Consider the following 22,867-nt stretch of genomic DNA (forward strand, 5'->3'; position numbering starts at 1 on the left):
ATGCTCAAAAAAGACAGCAGGGGATGAGGCAAGCACGAATTGCAGACAGAAAACCCCGAGGAAGAGACTCCCTCTGTTCATCTCAGATGCAATCCCGAAAGGCCCATCACAGCCTGGAGTTCCATATCAGGCTTTTGACTTTACAAACTAGCAGATTTTATTTCAGCAGTCAACATCTGAATACATAGGATGTGAAGGCAGAAGGAATCACTGTTAGAGAGAAGGAACCCAGTTGTCTCTACACTGTCTCTAGAAGAAGAAAGTACATTCTAGTTCCAGCAAATCAAAGTTGTAGGTTCAGTGGGCTAATTTGATAGAGATGAAAAATTGTGTTCTGATGTCAGCAATTATATCCTTAAGCACAGCTAGCAGGCTCATAAATGCTGACTGATGACCCAGAAGGTACAATGGGCAATACGGGATGGTCATCTTGGTGCCAACCTACCCCTATTATTGAGAAAAATAACAAAATGTAATGTGACTGATCAGGTACTAAATATGAATGAGTTTCACACATTACTCTGGTCTTGACATATTCCAACTCCTGTATTTTTAAAATTAATTTGAGAGAGAAAGAGAGAAACATGGATTTGTTGTTCTACTTACTTATGCATTTACTGGTTGATTTTTGTATGTGCCCTGACCAGAGATTGAACCTGCAACCTTGGTGCATCGGGACGATGCTCTAACCAACTGAGCTACCAGCCCAGGGCCTATTCCAACTATTCTGACTGCTCCTGGGCACTGGGCAAGAACGTGAGTAAGAGAATAATCCATCACATCTACTGTCTGTGGTTCAGTGGCCTTCACATCCCATAACAAAAATGTATTTGTTAGGTTCCTTCTAACTGCAAGACCCATAATAATTTGAGACATACTGAAGTCAGGTTGCAAATAAGACATGAACTTGACCATTCCAAGTCCCAAACAGTTTCAAACACAAGTTGATTTTCTATTTTTCACTTGACATGAGAAGTAGACGCAGGACCAAAGTTAGAAAGCTCATATGCTCCGAAAAACTCTTACATTAAAGTTTCTTTTATACAAAATTCAAACATACACAAAAGTAGACAGAATAGTACAAATTAACCCCATATCACTGTCATTACCATCATTCAGTTTCAACGACGATCAACTCACGACTGACCTGTTTTACCCACAAGTACACCCCCACCTCGTGCTTTTCCTAGATAGCAGGTCATTTCATCCCTAAACATTTTAGTAAATCCTTGCAACTTCGAATGAACACGGACAGGATTTGTGAGGTTTTGTACTTTATTTTCATTGCTCTTTATTTTAAATACCTGTAACAGTGAAAGAGAGAAAATTGGTGTTTATTGAAAGCAAGGAGAAGAAAATTTAGATTTTTCTTTCTGTCTCTTTTTTTCTAGAATATCTGAGGCCTAACTACAGATGAAAACAGAGCTGGCAAGACACAGTCAGTCAGTTTAACAAACATTAACTGGGCACTAGGGGTAGGGCTCGGTGCTGGAGCTGCAAAAATGAGCAAAACAAAGGCGGGGCCTCTGAATTCTTGACCCTTATTAGCAAAACTCTAAATAAAGAAAATTAATTACAAACTAAAAACACAGGCATAACACTTTAAAACTTACAGATAAATACCAGAAGGAATAGCTAAAATATTTCAAAGTGATTGTTTGTTTGAAAGGTAGAACCCTTTAGTACTATTTAATTTTAAAATTTTGTAAATGTATTATATTGAGCACATATTTTGAAAATAAAGGCAATTTCTTTGTTTCAAAAGTAATAGCATTTCATGTAAAGATGACAAGTTGAGCCTATGCATTCGACTCTACTCTCTTCAGAAACTTCAGTAATAAAACAGAGAAAAGGTTCAGAAAGGCACAAAAATCTCCCATAAGGCAGAGTAAAAAAATAAAGAAATTGAGAATAAGAAAAAAAAATAAGAAGTTTCATGTATGAGTTCCAGGAACCAAGTAAGATTCCAGAAAGGGAGAGACAATCACCAAAGAAATAATTCAAAAAATTTCTCTACAACTGAAGAACATGCATTTTTAGATCCCCAAACAATGCCCCAAAACAATGAATATATACCCAAACCTCCCTGCCCAGGCCTCTACGTGACATTGTACATGAACTACCATAAGGAGCACACTGGGAAATGTGAGCATGAGAACATGAGTGACACTGAAGAGGAGAATAAACTAAACACCTTTGTAACAAAAAATTAAATTAAACACACCCCCAAGCCAGGGCACATCAAAACAAAATTTAAGACCAACGGGTAAAGTTGAAGGTCTTGCAAGCTTCCAGGGAGATAGAAGTTTTGTACAATGAAATCAGCAGTGAGAGCAGCCTCTTGTTCTCAGTGGTGACGGGGAAAGTTAAAAGGTGAGGAAGCAATACCATCAAACTTCTAAAAGAAACAGAATTCTACATCCAGTCAACATACCCACGTAAAAATAAAAGCATTTTGCAACAGGCAGAGGCTCAGAGTACTTCTTCCAATGCCCCCTTTGTCGGGAATCTATTAGAAGACGCGTTCATACAAAATGAGAGAATGAAAAACAGGACAACACGGAATCCAGGAAATAGGAAATCCAAAGGTTCTACTGATCAGGTCAAAACAGGTCCTGAGTCATTGGTTTTAGGAAGATCAAATCAATACAAAGGCAGTGAGTTGATGTTCAAAATGTTAAAATATTTCACGTGCCTACACATTTACAGAGCTGAACTTTTGCATCAGTCTGAGCATTAAAGGGCTCACAAGAGGTTTCCGCTCTTACCTGTAACAGGGCAGCAAACAAGTACACGGCCACGAAGATCACGGTCAGAGACGTGTGGCCACTTTTCATCAAATGAATCGTGTAGAGGAAAATTAAATGTCCGGGAATCACTAAAAGCAGCAGAACTTGAGCGGATTTATTATTTACTCCTGTAACGTAAAAGGTAAAAGTTGTGCAAAAGACATGTTTTGATTAATAATAGGTCCCGGTTATTAAAATTTGAGGATTACTTTTTAGTGACTATCCCACAGAGCATCCCATAAAATTCAATTGCTAAAAATAATTTCACCTGTTTACAATTCACTTAATTCTTTGAAATTTTCTCACTATATATGTTAATTAAATAAAAGGTGGTTGATAAAAATTTGTAATGGAGAACGTTGGTCAGACTTTAATATCTGTCATAAAAACAGAGGAAAGAACAGAAACAGTAAAAAGTTCTCAAAGCACTGAAATGTTTTAATTTTACTTTTCCTTTAGAGTTCTTTCATGGATGTCACAAGGTCAGGCATTACTGATCTTCATTCAAAAGTCAGTAATTTATTTTCATTAGAAAAAAAATGACAAGAATTATGAGGTTTCAATTTGTTGTTTTGCCCTGGCTGGTGTTGGTCAGTGGAGTGAGCGCAAATCAAAGGGCCGCCGGTTCAATTCCCAACCAGGGCGCACGCCTGGGTTGCGGGGTCAGGTCCCCGGTTGGGGGAATGCGAGAGTCAACCAATCGATGTTTCTCTGCCTCTCTTTCTCCCCCCCTTCCTCTCTCTCCAGAAATATATAAAGAAAATCTCAAAATAAAATAAAGTGTTTTAGTCTTTTGGTAATCACATGCCTGGTGGACATAAATAATGCACTATTCCTTGTAACTGAGGTTATCACCCCTCATCCTGCTTGTTTAGGATGAGGGGTGATAAATGCCTACACTTAGAAAGGCCAAAAGGATGCACAGAGGAAAGACATCTGTCCAGCAACGTTTCCTTGTGTCCGCGAGGTTTCTCTTTGCTGACTTATACACGAGGTGTCTCGGAGAAAGGGACAAAAAAAAATTTACACAAGATTCCTCAGCAACTGCAGAACTGATACCAGTGGCTTCTGCTCACTGAGATTTAATGAACAATATCTACTCTGTTTAAAATCTATTTAGCGCTCGAAAATAAAAAAAAAAAACTTGTGTAACACTCACAAACAAAATATGCATTCAGCAAATGCTGTCCGCCTATCCTCCCAGAAAGGAATAATTCCTGATATAAAGTAGGTAAAAAGCAACAGGCACATACCTGGACCGAAAAATGTTCTAAAGGGGCAGTAACAGCCTTTGGGACCATCGGGCAGTTCTCCGGGAACGCTGTGTAAATGGAGGTAGGTAGAAATCCTGCTGGCCTGAATGGCCACCAAATTACCACCGATACCTGAAACGCAGGAAAACACAGTAGGTGGCCTCGTATTTTAAACAACTTGCCTCCATTCGCCTAACCGTAAACCTCTTCATGTCACATCCTGGCCAATAAAACCAAAAGTTCTCCCAAAACACTGATTTATTTAAGTTGAGGGAGATACTCCAAAGGCATAAAAAAAATCATTGTTATGGAAGATTTTCATTACTTTTTCAAACCTGACTTACTGCCTGGTCTGAAGACAGACCAAAATAAGTAATTTTTTAAAAAGTGACTACCAATACCAAGATATAAAACTAGGTAACAATATGTATCATGTTTATCATCTTAATGAGAGGGAAAATAAGCTAGATTTACTCAAATAGCCAAGGCCTGATACATTTCTTCTCAGGTTACTAAAGGAACTTGTAAACAGTGCTAAAAAACAAACTCAAGAAAGTCATCTTTTAATCTGGATTATCCTCTTGTACACTCTGAGAACTGAGGTCAAGAGGTAAAACTAATTCCAAGGGGTGGTAAACTTCACCTCCACGTCCCGTCCCTAAGGTCAGATAGGACAACCCAATTTTCTCCTTTGACAGAACATGGGAGGAAGAGGCAGCAGTCATAAATAAAAGCAGGAAAAAACAACTAAAATTTTCAAATTCTCAAATGCTGAGTGTGGGCCAGCATTCCTGGGAGTCCTAGTCACGAGGGTGCCCACATTCACTGGCCAACTACTTCTCTAAGCCTCCACTGGAAGGGAGCTTGTGAGGCAGACAGGGTGGGGTAGAAGACTCGAGAAAGCCAACCTTGGTGGCACACAGGCCAGAAAGCACGTCTATTTTCGAGTTCCTCTGTCCTATGAAGCAAAGGCTGCCTGGGGTGGGGAAGGAAACATGCCTGCTACCTGTCCCAGAAAAAGGTCAGTTGCCACTGCAGGAAAAAGAGAAGCAAAGCTGTCTGCTGCCAGAGGAGTGGACGAGAAACCCTGCTCACGCCTGACCTGGCAAGTTTGACTGTCAATAGTGGGAGGAGAAGAAAGACTGAGAAAGCTTCACTCCTGAGGACCAGGGGCCTAGGGGCCACCTAAGACTGAAAATAGTGCAAGGGAATCCCAAACGCCATCCCTTGCCTTGCACCAAGCAACAAGAATCGGCAGCCCACTGTGAGAAGAGGAGCAGAGCACAAACGGCGAAGCCTTCCGTGCTGCAGGCGTACTGCAATCCAGGCTTCACTCCAAGCATAAGGCAGCAGGCAAGAGCTCATCCGTAAAGAAATCTGGTCAGTGATGCACTGCAAGTACCTATAATAACCCCCCCACACACACACAAAAAAAAAACCCATAAAAACAAAACAAATAAACACAAATCCCCTAAACTCAAGTACTGAACAGACTGGCTCAGTCCTGCATACTAATGACCTAACAGAAGAAGACGTCTGCCTATTTCTAGGCACAAACTCTCGCTAAACATCCTTCAGGGCACAGGAAGCTCCGCACCCGAGGAATTATCTGCCCAAATGTCAGTAGTGTCAACACTGGGAAACCCTGTATTAAAAATTGATGTAAGCCTCCACTATCCGAAATAACATGCCTCCACAATCTGGAATAACTGGCATCTGAGAGTAAAGAAGAACTCATAATAAAATTTAGAAATTGTTGGTAGCTGCATGCAAATAAATACGACATAGAACGACATGGGGGATGTCTTATGTGCACATGATGGAAACGAGGCCCTGGCCAGGTGGCTCCGCTGGTTAAAGCGTCATCCTAATCCAAGGTTGGCAGCCCATAATAAATTCACCGATATGCACGATCTCATCACCACATCTCATTTAGTAAATAAAACATTCATTAGAAGCCAATGCTTAAGATACCGTGAAATACAGTTTCATAAAAATGTTTTACAAACGCACCCCAGGGAGTTCTGAACATTTTTCTAAGGGCAAACAAATTTTTTTTTAAATAGGTGTGAAAGGAGAACAAAGTCCCAGGGACCAGCTTGAATGATTGAGGCACGTAAATGCTTCGCTCTGCCCTCCACAGAGTTCACGCTGGCTCAGATGGCGTGGGTCTGAGACCTGCCTTGGCCGCTCCCTGTGACTTCAGTATTTAACCTCTTGGGCCTTCAGTTTTGTGATCTGTAAAATGATCATTTAATATCCAACTGACAAGAGGTAGCACTGACTAAAACAAGGCATACATAAAGGATACAACAGTTTCTGGACTCAGTAAAGTCTCAACAAATGTTAATGGTGACGATGAAATAAGTCATATGTGAAAGACACCAGTTTCTGGACATGGTAAAGACTCCTCCATGGATTTCTCTTCAGAGCCAAGAACTGAATGTTGAGAATTACGTGTAATTATACGCAATGCAGAGCATTCAGACGCATTGTTCAGTGCTAGCTATTTGCCACAGGAACACAGAAAGGGTGGTTTCCACTTCAACCTCGTGTATCCTGAGGACCGTCTTGGGGTAACGTTTGACTTGGTATTTTATTAGACACGGAACGCTTCAGTGCAAAGGCAGAAAGCGTGAGCTATTAAATCTGAGAATATCTACTCTATCTATAACTGCTCTTAAACTGAATTCGAAACCAAAAGCTACTAATGATTAGCTGTAACTCTCTTCTAAAAAACCCCATTGGTGGAACTTTATGAAACTGCTTCTATCATTTCATTTCCATGTCCAGACTAGCATAGGTGATAATACAAGTCAACTCTTATAAATAATCAACCTACGATTTTCTTCACCCCTCCCCCCCACCCCCGCCTGCCTCACTCAGTAGCCCAGGAAACACAAACACACTGGTGTTGAAACTGTACAAACTAAAAATAAAATGAATCAAGACTTTATAGTCTGGTATAATTTTCCAGAGAAGGTGAATAAAATTTTAAAGTAAAAAACGTAATTAGTGTGGGAACTTATTTTAGCTTCAACCTCGCGTGGGGTTGAAGCCCCATTATGATTTCATCATGATCGGTTATATTTTTAAACTACAGCAAAATTATTACCGCGGAATAGCTCTCTTCAATGTCAAAAACCCTTTCTTGTGATAATAATATACATATATTTCTACCAAGAGCTAGTCCACCAGCACTTCTGTTAAATTACTTAAGTTCTTTAAACTAATTGCATTACTAAAGTGAGCTGAGAACGTGTAAAGATTGTGTCACGTAAATTAATAACATAAGGAAAAACAGCTTTGTCAGTATATAAATAATTAACTAGTTGAGAGCCTTTGACATCCACAAGACCTAATTTTTAAGTGCCTTATGCTAGAATAAGCTCACCTGATAATATAGAGTTTGATAGGAAAAATGATCAGCAGGGTTATCTAAGAACTGCTTTAAAACTCAACTTCATGTTTTGTTAAATTTAGAAATGTATGTTTCCAGTAAATGTTTAGCACTCACATCATAGGGTATATTTCAAACGATGTCAAGAATGCGTTGGCCATCCCCACGGACCCGAAGTGAAAGTTTACCTTGTTACAAAGGAACCCTTACAACGAACCGCACAACCCACCTGGTGTCCTCCATATACACCTGCCTGTTCTAACCACCTCGACGAATTGCATCTTCCCCGGTCCTGCTCTCGTGGCTCCCGGTCAGAGCTCACATGGCGAATCACCCTTTTAGTTTCAAGAAATGCGTAGGGGTGGGGGAATGTGGCTTCCATGTTTTCATGTTGTTCAAAAGAAATACACATCACCCCCTCACAGTGAACACCCTCTCATCTATAGAAGGTCAGGCACATCCGCTTCCCAAGCCTCTAATTCATTACCCTCTTCAGCTTCCTTCCAGTGCACCTGTCAACAACCCAATGATTGACTGACAAAGACTCCAAGTTTTCCATCTCCCTTACCATAGGTCATGCATTCTTTTTTTTTTAAATCCTCACCTGAGGACATGCTTATTGATTGCAGAGAAAGGGGAAGAGTGGAGGAGAGGGAGAGGAACATTAGTTGGTTGCATTTTGCACAGGTCCTGACTGGGTACTGAACCAGCAACCCAGGCATGTGCTCTGACCGGGAATTGAGCCTGTGACTTTTAGGTTCACAGGACAATGCTCCGACCAACTGAACCACACTGGCCAGGGCTAGATCATGCATTCTTAATGGGGACAGAAATTGGTCTGGGAGGACAGAAACATAATCTTACTCCTCTTATGTATAAAGAACAGCTATACACACAGTACAAAATGGATAAAAAGGATATCTGTGATATTAAAATTTCATGGGTAAGCACAATTTAGGAAAAACCGTTTAAGATGGCTTTTTCAAGGTCCGACCATGAGAAAGAGGCCGAGAAACCTGCCTTTGGTCAGAACTTCCCAACCAGTGCACCTCGAGTGGGTTACAGGGGTGTTGAGATGGGGACCTTTCCAAGCTCTGCAGGGGCGGGCTAGGCCTGTGGTTGTAAGTGGCCTCCTTTTCCACCATAGTGCCACCCCCCAATTATCATTTTCCCCATGTGCCAGGCCATGGGAAAGTCTGGGAAAGGCTGAGAAACACTGCCCTGGAGAAAGGAATCCATCTACTTTCTTGCGACAAAGAAGGCCATCGTTGTAAGTAAGGCCCTTCGTCTCAGTCTCCGGCCCCTGCCCCTGCCTCTGTGCTTCCCGTCTCTCTTCAGGACCCCTATCCTCACCACACCAAACCGAGGCGCGTTCCGTCCTGCCTGGGCTACTGGCAGGCCACCCCTCCACGGCCTTGCGACCTCATCACTCGGGATCTCGTGCACTCCATCTTCCCTTGGCTAGTACTCCCTCCCCGCTCACCAATAAACACATCTACACCTCTCCTGTCGTGGAGAAAATTCCTCATTTCGACTTCTAGGTGTCATCCTAATTCCTAAAAGTGCTACTTCCAAGATGTCCATTGTTTTGTTCTTAATATTCAATAGACACAGAAATATTTATCAAATATATGTAAGCTATAAGGAATCGCACTACAAAACCCATGTACCCACCACCCAGTTTTTTTAAAAAAGGAATACTGCAAAGCTCTAGAATTGTTTCTTGTGTCAGAGGAAATAACAGGAATATTTATTAAACCCTTACTAACAATGGGTTGTTGTAATTGAAGTTAAATTTCTCAATGAAATGTTGGACAATACAGCTCAAATAATCATGAATACGTAATACTCGTGCCAGTGAATTCAACTAACATTCACGGAAGAGGACCGGAAGAGGTGGAAGGGAAGCAGCAATCATTCGGGCAGTGAAAGTTCAAACTCTGTGCGGCCACAACATAAGAATCTGGTTAGAGAGATGAAGGGGGAGTTGGGCAGGAGCCACGGCGAACAGAGGGCCTGGAGAGCCAGGCAGAAGACGTCAAAGTGAATTTGACAGGCAGGAGAAACCACTGTTCAGTTTATCAACTCAGGACATGTATTTCATAAAAACTTTAAGGAAGACCAGTAGGCAGTGGCATTTAACTGGCAGCAAACAGAAAGTGAGTGGGGAGGCTACTTTGTTACGTGAATGACGCCTGCAGTGAGACATATGCTTCGTATACTGTAAGTGAACACGTAAATTATGATAAAGGGAAAGTCAACACGCTCAGGTCATTGTCTCCTGAGAGAGGGTGAAGGCCCAGGCTGAATCAGACGGGGCCCTAATTTGGAAAGCGGGGGAGGTGACAGGCAGAACAGTGGCACCAGGAAAAGTGGGAGGGAGGATCTGTAGGGGAGATTTGCCCCTGGTCATTCTAATGCTATATAAAAAATTAAATGTGGAGTAGAAATTCTAGACATAAAATTAGATTTTGGAGAACTTGCCTTCACATAACACATTTTCTTATAGATAAATATAGAAAAGTAATTTATATTCAATGTATAGCATATCCTGTGACATGTTTTTACCCAGGTGGAATTACTTTCTAAGTTATATTGGCTTTGGCTATACTAAAATCCAATTACTAAGAGCCAGCCCCAAACCCAGAAGGACTGGATTAAAATTATCTTATTAAACAGAATCCATAAAAGTTCCTGTGACCTTAAGTGTTGTAATTCCCATTTTATAGATAAGAAAACACAGAGCGCAGATTTAAAGGGATCTGCAGAGGAATGATAGATGTCTTTTCTTTAACTTTAAATTTTTGTTAAATTTACTGGGAGAGAGCGATGGGTTTTAATGGGCTGAAGTGACTCAAGCAATGCATAAACTGCGCTAACTCTAATTTATCCACGAAAATTGATAGCAGCAATAAAACAACACTAGATAGCAGATAAGCCAAAAGTAGCCAGGACTGAAGCATTGAATTTTGCCTCACTACCCTTACAATCAGGTATGCCTGACTCCGAGACGAATACATAGTGATAAGATTAAGAAACGATTCTTTGCAGAAATGCGCTCTGCATGCTGAAAAAAGGAAACGCCATTTCCACTGAGAGACCACCTGGGGAGGAAGAAAGAATGAACGGGGATGTGCGGATAACCCTCTTTAAGTCTGAGCCCTATGATGCCTGCGAGCATCTCAGAGTCCATACAGATTTGATAGCATTATGGGGTAGTATGTGTAATTCTTACCATTAATAACTGGTGTGTACACAACAATCCCAGCCAAGTTGGGGTCAGATACAGTTGTGTCCAGAATAAGGCCTCCGATGCTGAAAGACACAAAATCATACAATTTAGGGAAGAGGAGGAGAAATGTACTGATTTGAAGCTGTTCTTTACATACAAACAACCCTACTTTTAAAGATAAAATATCTAGACATTAAAAAATAAAATGAAAAACATTCAAAGTAAAAACCAATGTCAAGCCCTGGCGGGTGTGGCTCAGTGGATTGAGCACCAGCCTGCAAACCAAAAGGTCACTGGTTCGATTCCCAGTCAGAGGACATACATGCCTAGGTTGTGGTTCAGGTCCCCGGTTGGGGGGGTGTGACAGGCAAACAATCGATGTGTCTCTTGCACATCGATGTTTCTCTCCCTCTCTGTCTCTCTCCCTCCCCTCTCTCTAAAAATAAGTAAAATCTTAGGAAAAAAATCAATATCAATCACAAAATGTTGAAAATAAAACATAGCATAAGCAAGCCATAGCCCCACATTTCAGGGCTCTCTTTCTGATCTCCAAGATATGTCACTGTAAAAAGGAAATACATACGCTTTAAGAGCATTAAAATGTACGTAAGGACCTGGCTGGTGTAGCTCAGTGGATTGAGCACTGGCCTTTGACCCAGAGGATCTCGGTTCGATTCCCAGTCAGGGCACATGCCTGGGTTGTAGGCCAGTTCCCAACAGGGGACACACCAGAGGCAACCATACATTGATATTTCTCTTCCTCTCTCCTTCCCTCCCCCTCTAAAGATAAATAAGTAAAATTTTAAAAAATAAAATAAAATGTACATAAGGACATATAAGAAATTATTAACAGCATCCCTCTCTAGGGGCTGAGACCGAGAAAAGAATAATGGTCATTTATATATTTCTGCACTTACTAAATTTTTAAACCATCTGCATTACTGCTCTTATAATTTAAAAATAATGTTAAATGAGTATCTTTTCATATTCGAAGTAAACAAGGAAGTAAAGGGATGATTTTTATTGCCCTATAAACCTAGATATAGTTAGGGCATGTCTTATCACTGGTGAATTAAAATAATGAGATACAGCCATGGAAAGAGATGACCTTGAAAACAGGGGTGTGGAAAAACAACATACAGATACATACACATAAATCTGTGAAGTTATCAATTGGTCAACTTTGGTCTTTTGGCCTACATACTATAAAACATTGCCAGTCCCAACTGTGCCCAAATCTTCTAAGAAAATGCAATTCACATTACAGAAAAAACGAACTATACACTGTCACAGAACAGGGGTTGTGGTCAAAATATCAGATCAAAGAATCTCACCACAACTTGATAGTAAACATTAGGAAATTATTAAATCTTTTTATTTTTATTCTTTAGTATAATAGATGAATAGCTTAATATGCCTTAACTGTAGAGTACACATTAAAAGATACACTATTGAATCCAAAAATAGTCATCCTTACCAATACTTGAATATTTTAAACTCAACTTTTGAAATATATTATTTCATAGGAAAACAGTTATATTTCAAAGAATAAATGTCCCTGATAAAATGCATAGATCATGGCATGCACGTATAATGAACACTTGCTAAAAACATTTTAAAATAATGTTACTCAGGCAATAAAACTTATTAGAGAAAAGTTAGAAAATATAAACCAAAAAAGGAAATGCAACAATAGTTACATCATTCATTCAAAGTCATACTATAAGCATGTTGGTAATAGCCTCCTAGACATTTTTAAATATGGATATTTTAAAAAATATTTTATTTATTTTTTAGAGAGAGGGGACGGGAAGGAGAAAGAGTGGGAGAGAAACATCACTATGTGGTTGCCTCTCATGTGTCCCCTGCTGGGACCTGGTCCGCAGCCCAGGCATGTGCCCTGACTGGGAATCGAACTGGCGACCCTTTGCTTCACAGGCCTGTGCTCAATCCACTGGGTCACACCAGCCAGGGCTAAACATGAATATTTTTTAAAAATAAAAACTCCCATGTTCACAGAATGAAAGATGTAGTAAAGATTTAAAAAATAAAAAGGGCACAATGAAAAACATAAATAAAATTAAACTGTAAAAGTATTTTTCTTCACTTTTATTAAATATTTTTAGCAGACAAAGAAATGGCATTATTTTAAAAGTGAAGGTACCACAAAGCTTATAAAGCAGTCTCTAGTCCCACCGGCCTAGACCCTGATCTCCGCTAGCAACTCTTTTTCGTTATGTGTTTCTTCTAGCATTTAATTCTGTGTTTCTAAATAAAATGTTTCCCTACTATTTCTTTTATTTTTTGCTTTTTTCTCAAATCTTTATTCTATTTTTTAAACTTTTAATTAAATCTGTATCATATTTTTCCCATTACCATTTAGTCCCTTTATACCCCACTAATTCCAGCAATTGCCACACTGTCGTCCATGTCCGTGAGTCCTTTTTCTTTTTTGCTCAGTCCCTCCACCCCCCATATTCCCCTGCACTAGCTCTCATCTGCTCTCCATCTGTGGGTCTCTCTGTCCTGCTTTTTAGTTCAGCTTCTACATTAGATTCCACATGAGAGTGAAATCATACAGTATTTGTCCTCCGACTGGCTTGTTTCACTTAGCATAATGTTCTCCAGGTCCATCCGTACTGTTGCAAACAGTAAAAGTTTCTTCTTTTCTAGGTCTGAGTAGAATTTCCGTTGTGCAAATATCCCACGGTTGTTTTATCCACTCATCGACTGATGGACACTTGGGCTATTTTCATATCTTGGTGACTGTAAATAACGCTGCAATGAACATAGGGGTGCTTAGATTCTTTCAAATTAGTGTTTGGGGTTCCTTCAGATATATTGCCAGAAGTGGGATCGCTGGGTCAATGGGCAGATCCATTTTTAATCTTCTGAGGTATTTCCATGCTGCTTTTCACAGTGGATGCACCAGCCTGCATACCTACAAACACTGAAAAAGCATTCCCCTTTCTCCACATCCTCACCAGCACTTGTTGTTTGTTGGTTTATTGATGATAGCCATTCTGTCAGATGTGAGATGGTATTTCATTGATTTTTAATTTGCATTTCTCAGATGATTAGTGATGTTGAGCATCTTTTCATATGCCTATTGGCCATCTGTATGTCCTTTTGGAGAAGTGTCTATTCAGGTCCTTGGCCCATTTTTTAATCGGGTTCTTTTTTTGGTGTTGAGTTTTGTAACTACTTTATAAATTTTGGATATTAACCCCTTATTGGATGTATCTGATATGTTCTTCAATTTTGTGGGCTTTTTATTTTGCTGATGATTTTTTTTGCAAAAACTTTTTAATTTGGTGTAGTCCCATTTGTTTTTGTTTCCCTTGCCTGGGGAGATAATCCAACAAAACATTTCTACAAGCAATATCCGAGATATTGATGTGTACGTTTTCTTCTAGGATTTTTATGGTTTTGGGTCTAAGATTTAAGTCTCATGTTGTCTGAGATGTTTCTTAAGCTCTCCTCATTTTTTAAAATTCTTTTTTCATTTTTTAAAACAATTTTATTTACTCATTTTTAGAGAGATGGGGAGAAAGGGAAAAAGAAAGGATGAGAAACATCAATGTGTGGTTGCCTCTCACGTGTCCCCTACTGGGGACCTGGCCCACAACCCAGGCATGTGCCCTGACTGGGAATCGAACCAGAGACCCTTTGGTTCGCAGGCTCAGTCCACTGAACCACACCAGCTGGGGCTAAAGTCTTTGCTCTTTTTGCTGCTCTGCCTGGGTGTGTTTTTCTACCTTGTTTTCCAAAATACTGATTCAATCCTCTGCTTCATCTAACCTATTTATTCCTTCCAGTGTGTTCTTTATCTTGTATATTGCATTCTTTCTTTCTGAGTGGTCCTTTTTTTATGGTTTCTACATCTTTTTTCCTGTTGTTGAGTATCCTTATAATCATTATTCTAAACTCTCTGATAAATTGCTTGCCCTTCTGGAGAATTCTCTCATCCTTTCATTTGAGTTCTGTTTCTTTGTCTTCCCATTTTGGCCGATCCTTTGTCTTTTCCATCTCAGATGTTAAACTACTCAGTCAGTGAACTGCTCGTTGTTAATCTAATCAAGCTGTGATCATCAGTCTGGCTTAAACACCACAGGGTGCTTCTCACCCCACCTCCTCACTTTAGTCCCTTCAAATTCTCTTTCCCTAGCCTGACAACCCAGTTATCAGTTCGGGTGAAATACTTAGGGTTCACTTTGTTATGACAATGGGATCATAATTCACAACTGAGCCGCACAGCATATGATTAGGTTTCCTCACTTGTCCTTTTTGCTCTGTCTCATATTATTCTTTTTTTTTCCTTTTAGCTACTTAGTACTAATTCCGCCTCAGATCTGCAGCAGAGTTAATGAAATGCCTGTGACCACAGACTTCTCAGGCAGGTAATCAATCAATTCCACTTTTTTTGTCCTAGAGACGTCCCTCCTTAAGCCCCCTGCTCTTCTGCGCACCTGGCCAGTTGCTCGCTCCACTTGGTGCGCAGCTGTCATCCCCCCTGCTCCAGTCTCCCACCCTGAGTCTTAGTCTATGCACAGCGACCAGTCCCAGCATTTCACAGAACCCCGTCGCCGGAATCCTCCAGGAAAAAAAACAGTCTACAGTACAGAAAAATGAGCCATATGCCATCCTCATTCCTACGGCATCTGATTTCCTCTTCTTGAGAAAACTGTCTTTTATCAGCTTTTATATGAAAGGGTACATGGGAAGCAAATATTTTGCAATCCTGCATTTCTGAAAACCTCCTGAGTCTCTCTCTACGTTTGGTTGATACTGAGACCATATTTTATGTTCAAAATCATTTTCCCTCAGAATTTGGAAGGAAGCACTTCTGGTGTTGCCATTGGACATCATTCTGATTCCCAGTACTTTCTATTCTGGGAGTCTGGGGGATTTACAATAATGTGCTCTGACTTGGGTCCGTCCTACTCCAACTCATCCTGCTGGGTCCCCGGCGGGCCCTTTCAATCTGGGAGCCCACGATTCCAGGGGAATCTTCTTCTGTTATTTCTTTGATAATTTCCTCTCTGCATTGTTTGCCTCCAGTCATCTACCCCTTTGCTCTTTGTTCTACTCTCTAGGATGGTTCATCAACCCTGTCTTTTTTTTTTTTAAGATTTTATTTATTTATCTTTAGAGGGGAAGGGAAGGAGAGAGGGAGAGAAATATCAATGTATGGTTGCCTCTAGTGTGTCCCCTGCTGGGAACTGGCCCACAACCCAGGCATGTGCCCTGACTGGGAATCAAACCTTGATACTCTGGTTCGCAGGCCCGTGCTCAGTCACTGAGCTACACCAGCCAGGGCTCAACCCTATCTTCTAACCGTTCTACTAGCTTTTTTGTTTCTGCTACTTGTATATTCTTAAATTCCAAGAGCTCTTTTTTTTCAGGCCTCCTTATTAAAGCCTTCTGTTCTCACAGAACTGTGGATGTCATAGCTTCATTAATTTCTCTGATGACACTGGAGATAGTTTTATGAGGTTTTTCAACTGTCCCTGGACCTTCTTGGAGTGGCTTTTCTTTTTTGTCTCTGCCTTTCATGTCAGATGCCTTAATCAAATGTCTGGTGACCCATTACAGTCTACGCCTCCTTCAGAGTCTACGTCTCCGTCGGGGGCTCTGCAAAGCCCAGTGGGAGCCCTCTGTGCACCTGCGCAGAGCTGGTCAGCAGGTGGGCCTCACTGAACGAGGGTCAGATGCGAATGCAGCACTTTCACTAAAAGACCCACGAGGGTCAGGAGCTGCAGGTTTTTCTGTGGTGCTGAAGACGTTCCCTAGAAAGATATTACCTAATATTTCTCCTGGGGATATAAGCCTGCCCGCCAGCCACATACGCCCACCTTGTGCAGGTGTTTCTGAACTCAGAGCCTCTCTGATTTAGTCTCTCCAGAGTAATTGTGTTAAGGTGGGAGGGGCAGCTACCTGGGTGGTCAAACTAGAGAGAAGGCCTTGCGGGTCTAATGGCTTCTTACGTACACCTTCAACCAACCCTCATTTCTGCTTATAGAAGTACTCAAGGCCTCTCGTCCCTCCACCTTCTGAGTTTCTGAGGCTCAGACGGTGCGCCTCCCAGGGGTGCTCCCTGCCCTGCAGACACTTGGGTTTTAGCTTCTTCCACTCTGCTGACCACCAGCCCCCTGACTGCTATCTTAGGAATTTCACACCTGCTGTTCTCTCTGCTCTCCTCCTTCATGTGGCATTATAGCTTTTTCTCCTTTTACCATCCCTTTAGTAGTTTCAGGAAGGAAGATGAACACCATGTTTAACAGGAAATTCATGCTCACTTCTACTTTACTCTTTTCACCAAATGTACAATGAACACCTTTCCACATCAACAGAAACACGACAGCGTTCACTTTTAACGGCTCACTGATATTCCATCCAGTGGCTGTGCCACCCTTTATCTGATCAATACCTGGCTGCCAGACCTCTCAGGTGTTCTCCTTTATTAAAAGTTCCTCCGTGATTAGGATCCCTGTAGCTAAATCTACTGTGTATACCCTTAATTGTATCCTTAAGTCCTGTCCAGTCCTGTCAGAGTGGAAGTTGACGAATGGTATGCCCACTTCTCAGGGCTGATAGCTACCTGAGCAATTCACGATGAAACATGAGTGATGTCCTCGTCAGACTAAAATGCACGCACACACACACAAAGGCAAACACCACTAAATTTCACTCAACAATCGGTTAAAGATTTGGTTGGAAAGAAGTGTGAAACTGGTAGCCAAACAAGCGTCTGTACATCTACTGATTTCAGTAATTCCTATCACATATCCATTATTACCTGGGATGAGGAGAACTGGATACACAATATAATTGACCCATGAAATAAAAACAGACATTGACTCATAGTATAATTGATGCCTGAAACTGAATTGTTTTAATACACACACACACACACACTTGGATACTAACCTACTTACAACCATGGCAGTTATGACCGGCTCCCAGCCCGAGTGCAGAACTGTCCTTGTGGCTGGATGCTTGGACGCTACTACAATCCAGATAGGAGTGAGAGCCAAGAAAAAGACGCCAACTAGTGGGGAGACGTAGTAATAGGTCTCTGAAATGAGAAAAGAGAGAGTATTCCAATTTCTGTTCTAACCACGTAGCAAATGTAAATCTTAAAAATTTACCAGAAGATATATTACCAAACATATTCACATGCTATTGGTTTTCTAAAACTCTCAAACAAATGTAAACTATAGATAATGTAAAAATATTAACACTGATTGAAGTAGCTAGGCAACCTAGATGGGATTAGCAATAATAATAAGAACAACAATAAAAAAGCTAACATTTATTTCACTCCTACTAGTTAACCACTGTGCTAAATGCTTTATATTCATCAACTCCTTTAACTGTCATCACAAGTATGAGATACATACTGTCGTTTGTATTTAATGAAGAAACTGGGCTTAGTAGTTTATAGAGTAGAAACCTGAAAAAGAGGAAGCTTTCAAAGAAAGCTCGAGAACTGAATATCAAGCCATAGTATGAACTCTACAAGACTAAGCCAAGAATAATTGGGGATTTGCAAACTGAAAAATTCTCAGAGTGTAACAAAGGGCTAAAAGTCACTCAAGATCTAACCCCCTAGAGAGAAGAGGAGTCTTCGAACGCTGAGCACATTCGGCAGACCCACGGAGGGTCAGCTCTGAGTAGCAGAGCCAGCTCACGCGTGAGGTCTGCTGTGGGTCTGCCCCAGTCACACTGGAACCAAGCCTTGTGAGGCTCAAGCTAATCCACAAATAACAGCCTACAAGAGCAAAGTCCAATACTTTGTAAAGTAAACAAAACTTTACAATATTACACTCACAATGTCAAGCATCTAACCAAAGATTATTTTTAAGGTTCGGGATAATATTTGGTAGCTTTTACAAACTTCGTCAAATACCCTGAGACATTCTACTTATGTCAGACATTTCACCTGTATCGCAAAAGTATCCAAGTACTTAAAATAATATTTATAAAGCTAATAAATTAAGTGAACAAATGTAGCGAGTCTTAAGTTTTCAGAAATATTCATAGAATATATACAAATTTGGTAAGATTTCTATTTAAAAATCACAAGAATAAATCAGTGACTTAGTCATAAACTTAAAAACGGAATTAACCCTGGCCAGTGTGGCTCAGTGGATTGAGTGCTGGCCTGTGAGCTGGAAGGTCGCCGGTTCAATTCCTCAGCAGGGCAACATGCCTGGGTTGCGGGCCAAGTCCCCAGCTGGGGGCATGTGAGAGGCAACCAGTTAATGTTTCTCTCCCTCTCTTTCTTCCTCCCTCACCCTCTCTCTGAAAATAAATACAATCTAAAGTAAATAAATAAAAATGGAATTAAAAGACCGACATATTACTCCATTGGGCTAAGTACAAGTATACAAAAAAATATGTACTGCCTCATTAGCATAAAACCATTAACACCATGAGTTGAATGCTCAAATATTTTTATACTTAATTCTAAATATCCCTTGGGTTAAAAATTGCCTGTGTCTTCTTGAAACAATTACATTGTTCCAGGACATTTTGGTAATATCATTTTAACTGACCAAGGTTGTATTATTTTCAAAGATTTCAGCCAGGGCATTCTGGATTCTTCTCAATGACTCTTATTTTACAGACTTATTTTGTATAGAGGAGACTTCATAACTTAAAGACGGTTGATCTCCTCGGCCTTATAGCATTCAGCCTTAGATTTAAGCTCAATATTACTATATTTTTCTGACATCTCACTCAGGCTAGTGTGACTCAGTGGATTCAGCACCAGAATGCAAACCAAGGGGTTGCTGGTTCAATTCCCAGTCAGGGCACATGCCGGGGTTGTGGGCCAGGTCCCCCAGTAGGGGGCACTTGGGGGGCAGCCATTGATATTTCTGTCCCTCTCTTTCTCCCTCCCTTCTCCTCTCTAAAAATAAATGAATATAATCTTTAAAAAATCATTTTTTCTGACATCTCACAAAATCCTTCAACCCTATTCTTACTCCTAAACCTAACTGTAATTTTGTATTTCTTCATCTTCCTAACATATTTACAGATCTCACATAACTAAAGATGTTTGAACAGATAAAAATTCAAATTTTTTCTAATCATGTAGAAATAATTACTGTAGATAGTAAATTAATATTCAAACAAACTTCATTCTCATGGCTTTATCTGATTTGCTATCATGTCTTCAAATAATTATACTAATAAAATTCATTTAACTATTTTCTTCCACTTAAAGGGCTTTAATGTTACATATAGTATCATTTTCTCTATAATTGTTTTAAATGAAAAGACCTTTATTGAATAGATTCTAGTTCTCCTTTTTAACCCACTGGACAAGGATAAAAAACATCCTGGTTAGGAAGCATCCTTACCTCCTAAAGCAACTAAGGTTGCCAACAATCTCTTTATAGGATTAAACAGAAAACTAAAAGCATTAAGGTCCATTAAACACAAATGAAAAGAATGATTCTGCTAGGTCAGATCATCTTAGAATTTCATTTTCAGGTCAAGAGAGGAGCACCACGCCAGGCTGTTAAGGTATTCTTAACATTGAACCTCTGGAAGGTCATCTGAAGTTGAAAAAAAAAACACCCACCATCTCAACCCAAGAATCACTGCTTTGAATTTTCAAAGAGAAGAAAAAATTTCTCAGGAATAAAACCAAAAATAATAAGCATATAGTTCCTCAAAAATTGAAACTGAGTTGTTAAACACTAAAAAAAAAAGTGAGAAAACCATGATAAAAATAAAAGTATCTAAAATGATTTACTGTAAATGTGTTCTATTTCAACAAAGCTAACATATCCATTCCCACCAGACTAGACTGTATGTATAACTAACTGTACAGACGGTATGTATAACTAACTCTCCTTCCTTTTCCCTGGGTAACTTGTAATCCGATTCTGATAGCTAGGAAAAAATTACAAATATTGAAAAAGGGAAGTGCTGAAATAGTCCTCTTTTTAAGGATGTCATTCTATAGACGTCAGAAAGGAGAAGAGTTACTTGTAGAAAATCACTAATGCGTATGCAGACAACAGCACGGTGAGTCCCAGAGGGAGAGCAGGGTGGAGGGAGGTAGAAGACAGTGAGGAGGGGATAGATACGTGGTGTTGGAAGGAGACTTGGCTTAGGGTGGGGAACACCCAATACAATATACAGATGATGTATTATAGAATTGTTCTCCTGAAACCTATATAATTTTATTAATCTATGTCACTCCAATAAATTCCATTTTTTTAAAAAGAAAACCACTAGTGATACAATCAGCCATGGGAAAGGGTCAATTAACAGCCAACCTTTACCCAAATCTAGAGATTTGCTCACTGTGTTTTCCCCTGCCTCTTTAATGCACCACCAATGGAGTTCACGTATCTTCCTTACGTTTTCTTCTTTTTAAAAAAATTTCATTTATTTATCTTCAGAGGGGAAGGGAAGGAAAGAGGGAAAGAAACATCAATGTATGGTTGCCTCTGGTGTGTCCCCTGTTGGGAACTGGCCTGCAACCCAGGCATGTGCCCTGACTGGGAATCGAACCACGATCCTCTGGTTTGCAGGCCCACGCTCAATCCACTGAGCTACTCCAGCCAGGGCCTTATGTTTTCTTCTTTGATTCTAATGCATAAAAGGAACTCAAACTGCCACTCTCCAGAACATTTTCTCAGTGCTTTGAAATTCTGCTTCTGGGCACGTCCTCAAAAGCTTAGCTTAAATAAACTCTTAAAAAACTTTTTTTAAAAGCTAGGCACAAATTTCTGCATTAACATGAAAGCCTAAAAGAATATCTTCCTCCTCAATGAACTATTCAAATGACCCTAATCAAAATGACACTTTATATGAATTTCCAGGTATGTAAAAAGGGACTGTGGGAAGCTGAAAAAAGGCCCTCAAAGACATCCACATCCTAAGCCCCCAAATCTGTGAATGTTACCTCATACAGCAAACCCTTTCAAAGTCAAGGATTCTGCAATGGGGAGGTTATCCTGAATCATCACAGTGAACCCCAGCTGTAATCACAGCTGTGTTAACAGGGAGGCAGAATCTCCTTCTACTGAAGGAGATCTGACGACAGAGGAGAAACCAATGGGACCACCGGAGCCAGGACTGAGTAACGCGGCTGAAAACCGAGGAACGCTGGCAGCCCCCGGAAGACGGGAGAGGCAGAGAACGGGCTCTCCCCTGGAGCCTCCGGAAGGAACCAGCCCCACTGACACTCTGATTTTAGCCGTGTGTGTCCAAAGCATATCATTTCAGGCTGTGGCTTCCAGAAACAAGGGTTGTGATCATTTGTTACAGCAGCAGGAAGAAACAACTACAGGTGGAGAAGCAAAACGTAGTGGGATTTTAAGCCTAATTAATGCCTGTATATCCTAGCACTGATTCCGAGATACACGTCACCTACGGACAACTCAGGATTAAGACAGCTGAAGTGGCTCAACGGCTAGGATTTCACTGAACCACCAAACATAACCACCGTCTTTTTGATTCAAGGCTTTCACCTTTTATTGGATTGTTGGTGGCATTTTACAGCCACTGCTACGAAACTGCATCAATAGCATTTATGATTCCCACCCTAAATTCTTCCGACATATGTAATAGCTGTGTGTGACATCCTTGTACGGTAGCTGTTTCTGTGGAAACAACAAAGCAATGCGAATTGGAAGTTGTGAACAATGTTTGAATGCCCTTGATAACAACCAGCAGGATTTCCTCACTAAATTGACTTCTAGGAATCACTCTAAACTAAGATGGTGCAGCACAGAGAAATGCTGAAGAGTGACATGCATGACAAATTTAGATTCTACTCACACCACCACATCAAGGCGGTGACATTCTAGTGTGTCCTGTGCATGACCAGGTGGCATCCCTGTTAGTGTCCCTAGGACTGAAGTAACAACCCGAGGCTGACTGTTGCCAGTCTTACAGCCTCAACTAGCCATCTTTTTAAGGTTAACCTTGAGGATTGAGAATCGATCAACATTTTGCTTCTCAGAACTTGCCCCAAAACAGAAAAGCTGACAATTTTCAAATCAATAAAGACCATTTACATAGGAGGATTATACAGCCGTGCATATACACAACTGAAAAAGAGTTTTCAAAGTCTTAACTTTATGCAAGCAAGAACAAAGAAAAGGACAACAGTTATGTGCACCTATTTCAGTTACTGGCCCAACTTCAGATTTTTAAATAGGTT

The 22,867-nt window shown here is 40.5% G+C and overlaps 1 protein-coding gene across 5 annotated transcripts in view; it reads right to left on the reverse strand.

Moving 5' to 3' along the window:
* SLC41A2 (solute carrier family 41 member 2) overlaps nucleotides 1-22,867 on the reverse strand; it is an 88,678-nt gene that overhangs the window by 25,797 nt on the left and 40,014 nt on the right. For all 5 annotated transcript variants that reach the window (XM_037068550.1, XM_037068549.1, XM_037068552.1 and 2 more), the window contains exons 7-10: nucleotides 17,605-17,752; nucleotides 10,678-10,757; nucleotides 4,043-4,174; nucleotides 2,769-2,917 (exon numbers count right to left, since the gene is read on the reverse strand). In XM_037068550.1, coding sequence (XP_036924445.1) covers nucleotides 2,769-2,917; nucleotides 4,043-4,174; nucleotides 10,678-10,757; nucleotides 17,605-17,752 — 509 coding nt within the window. The remainder of the gene's footprint in view (nucleotides 1-2,768; nucleotides 2,918-4,042; nucleotides 4,175-10,677; nucleotides 10,758-17,604; nucleotides 17,753-22,867) is intronic.

The sequence above is a fragment of the Sturnira hondurensis genome, unplaced genomic scaffold (assembly GCF_014824575.4).
Source record: "Sturnira hondurensis isolate 20B ecotype Veracruz unplaced genomic scaffold, ASM1482457v3 Scaffold0017436, whole genome shotgun sequence".
NCBI classification, from domain to species: Eukaryota; Metazoa; Chordata; class Mammalia; order Chiroptera; family Phyllostomidae; genus Sturnira; species Sturnira hondurensis.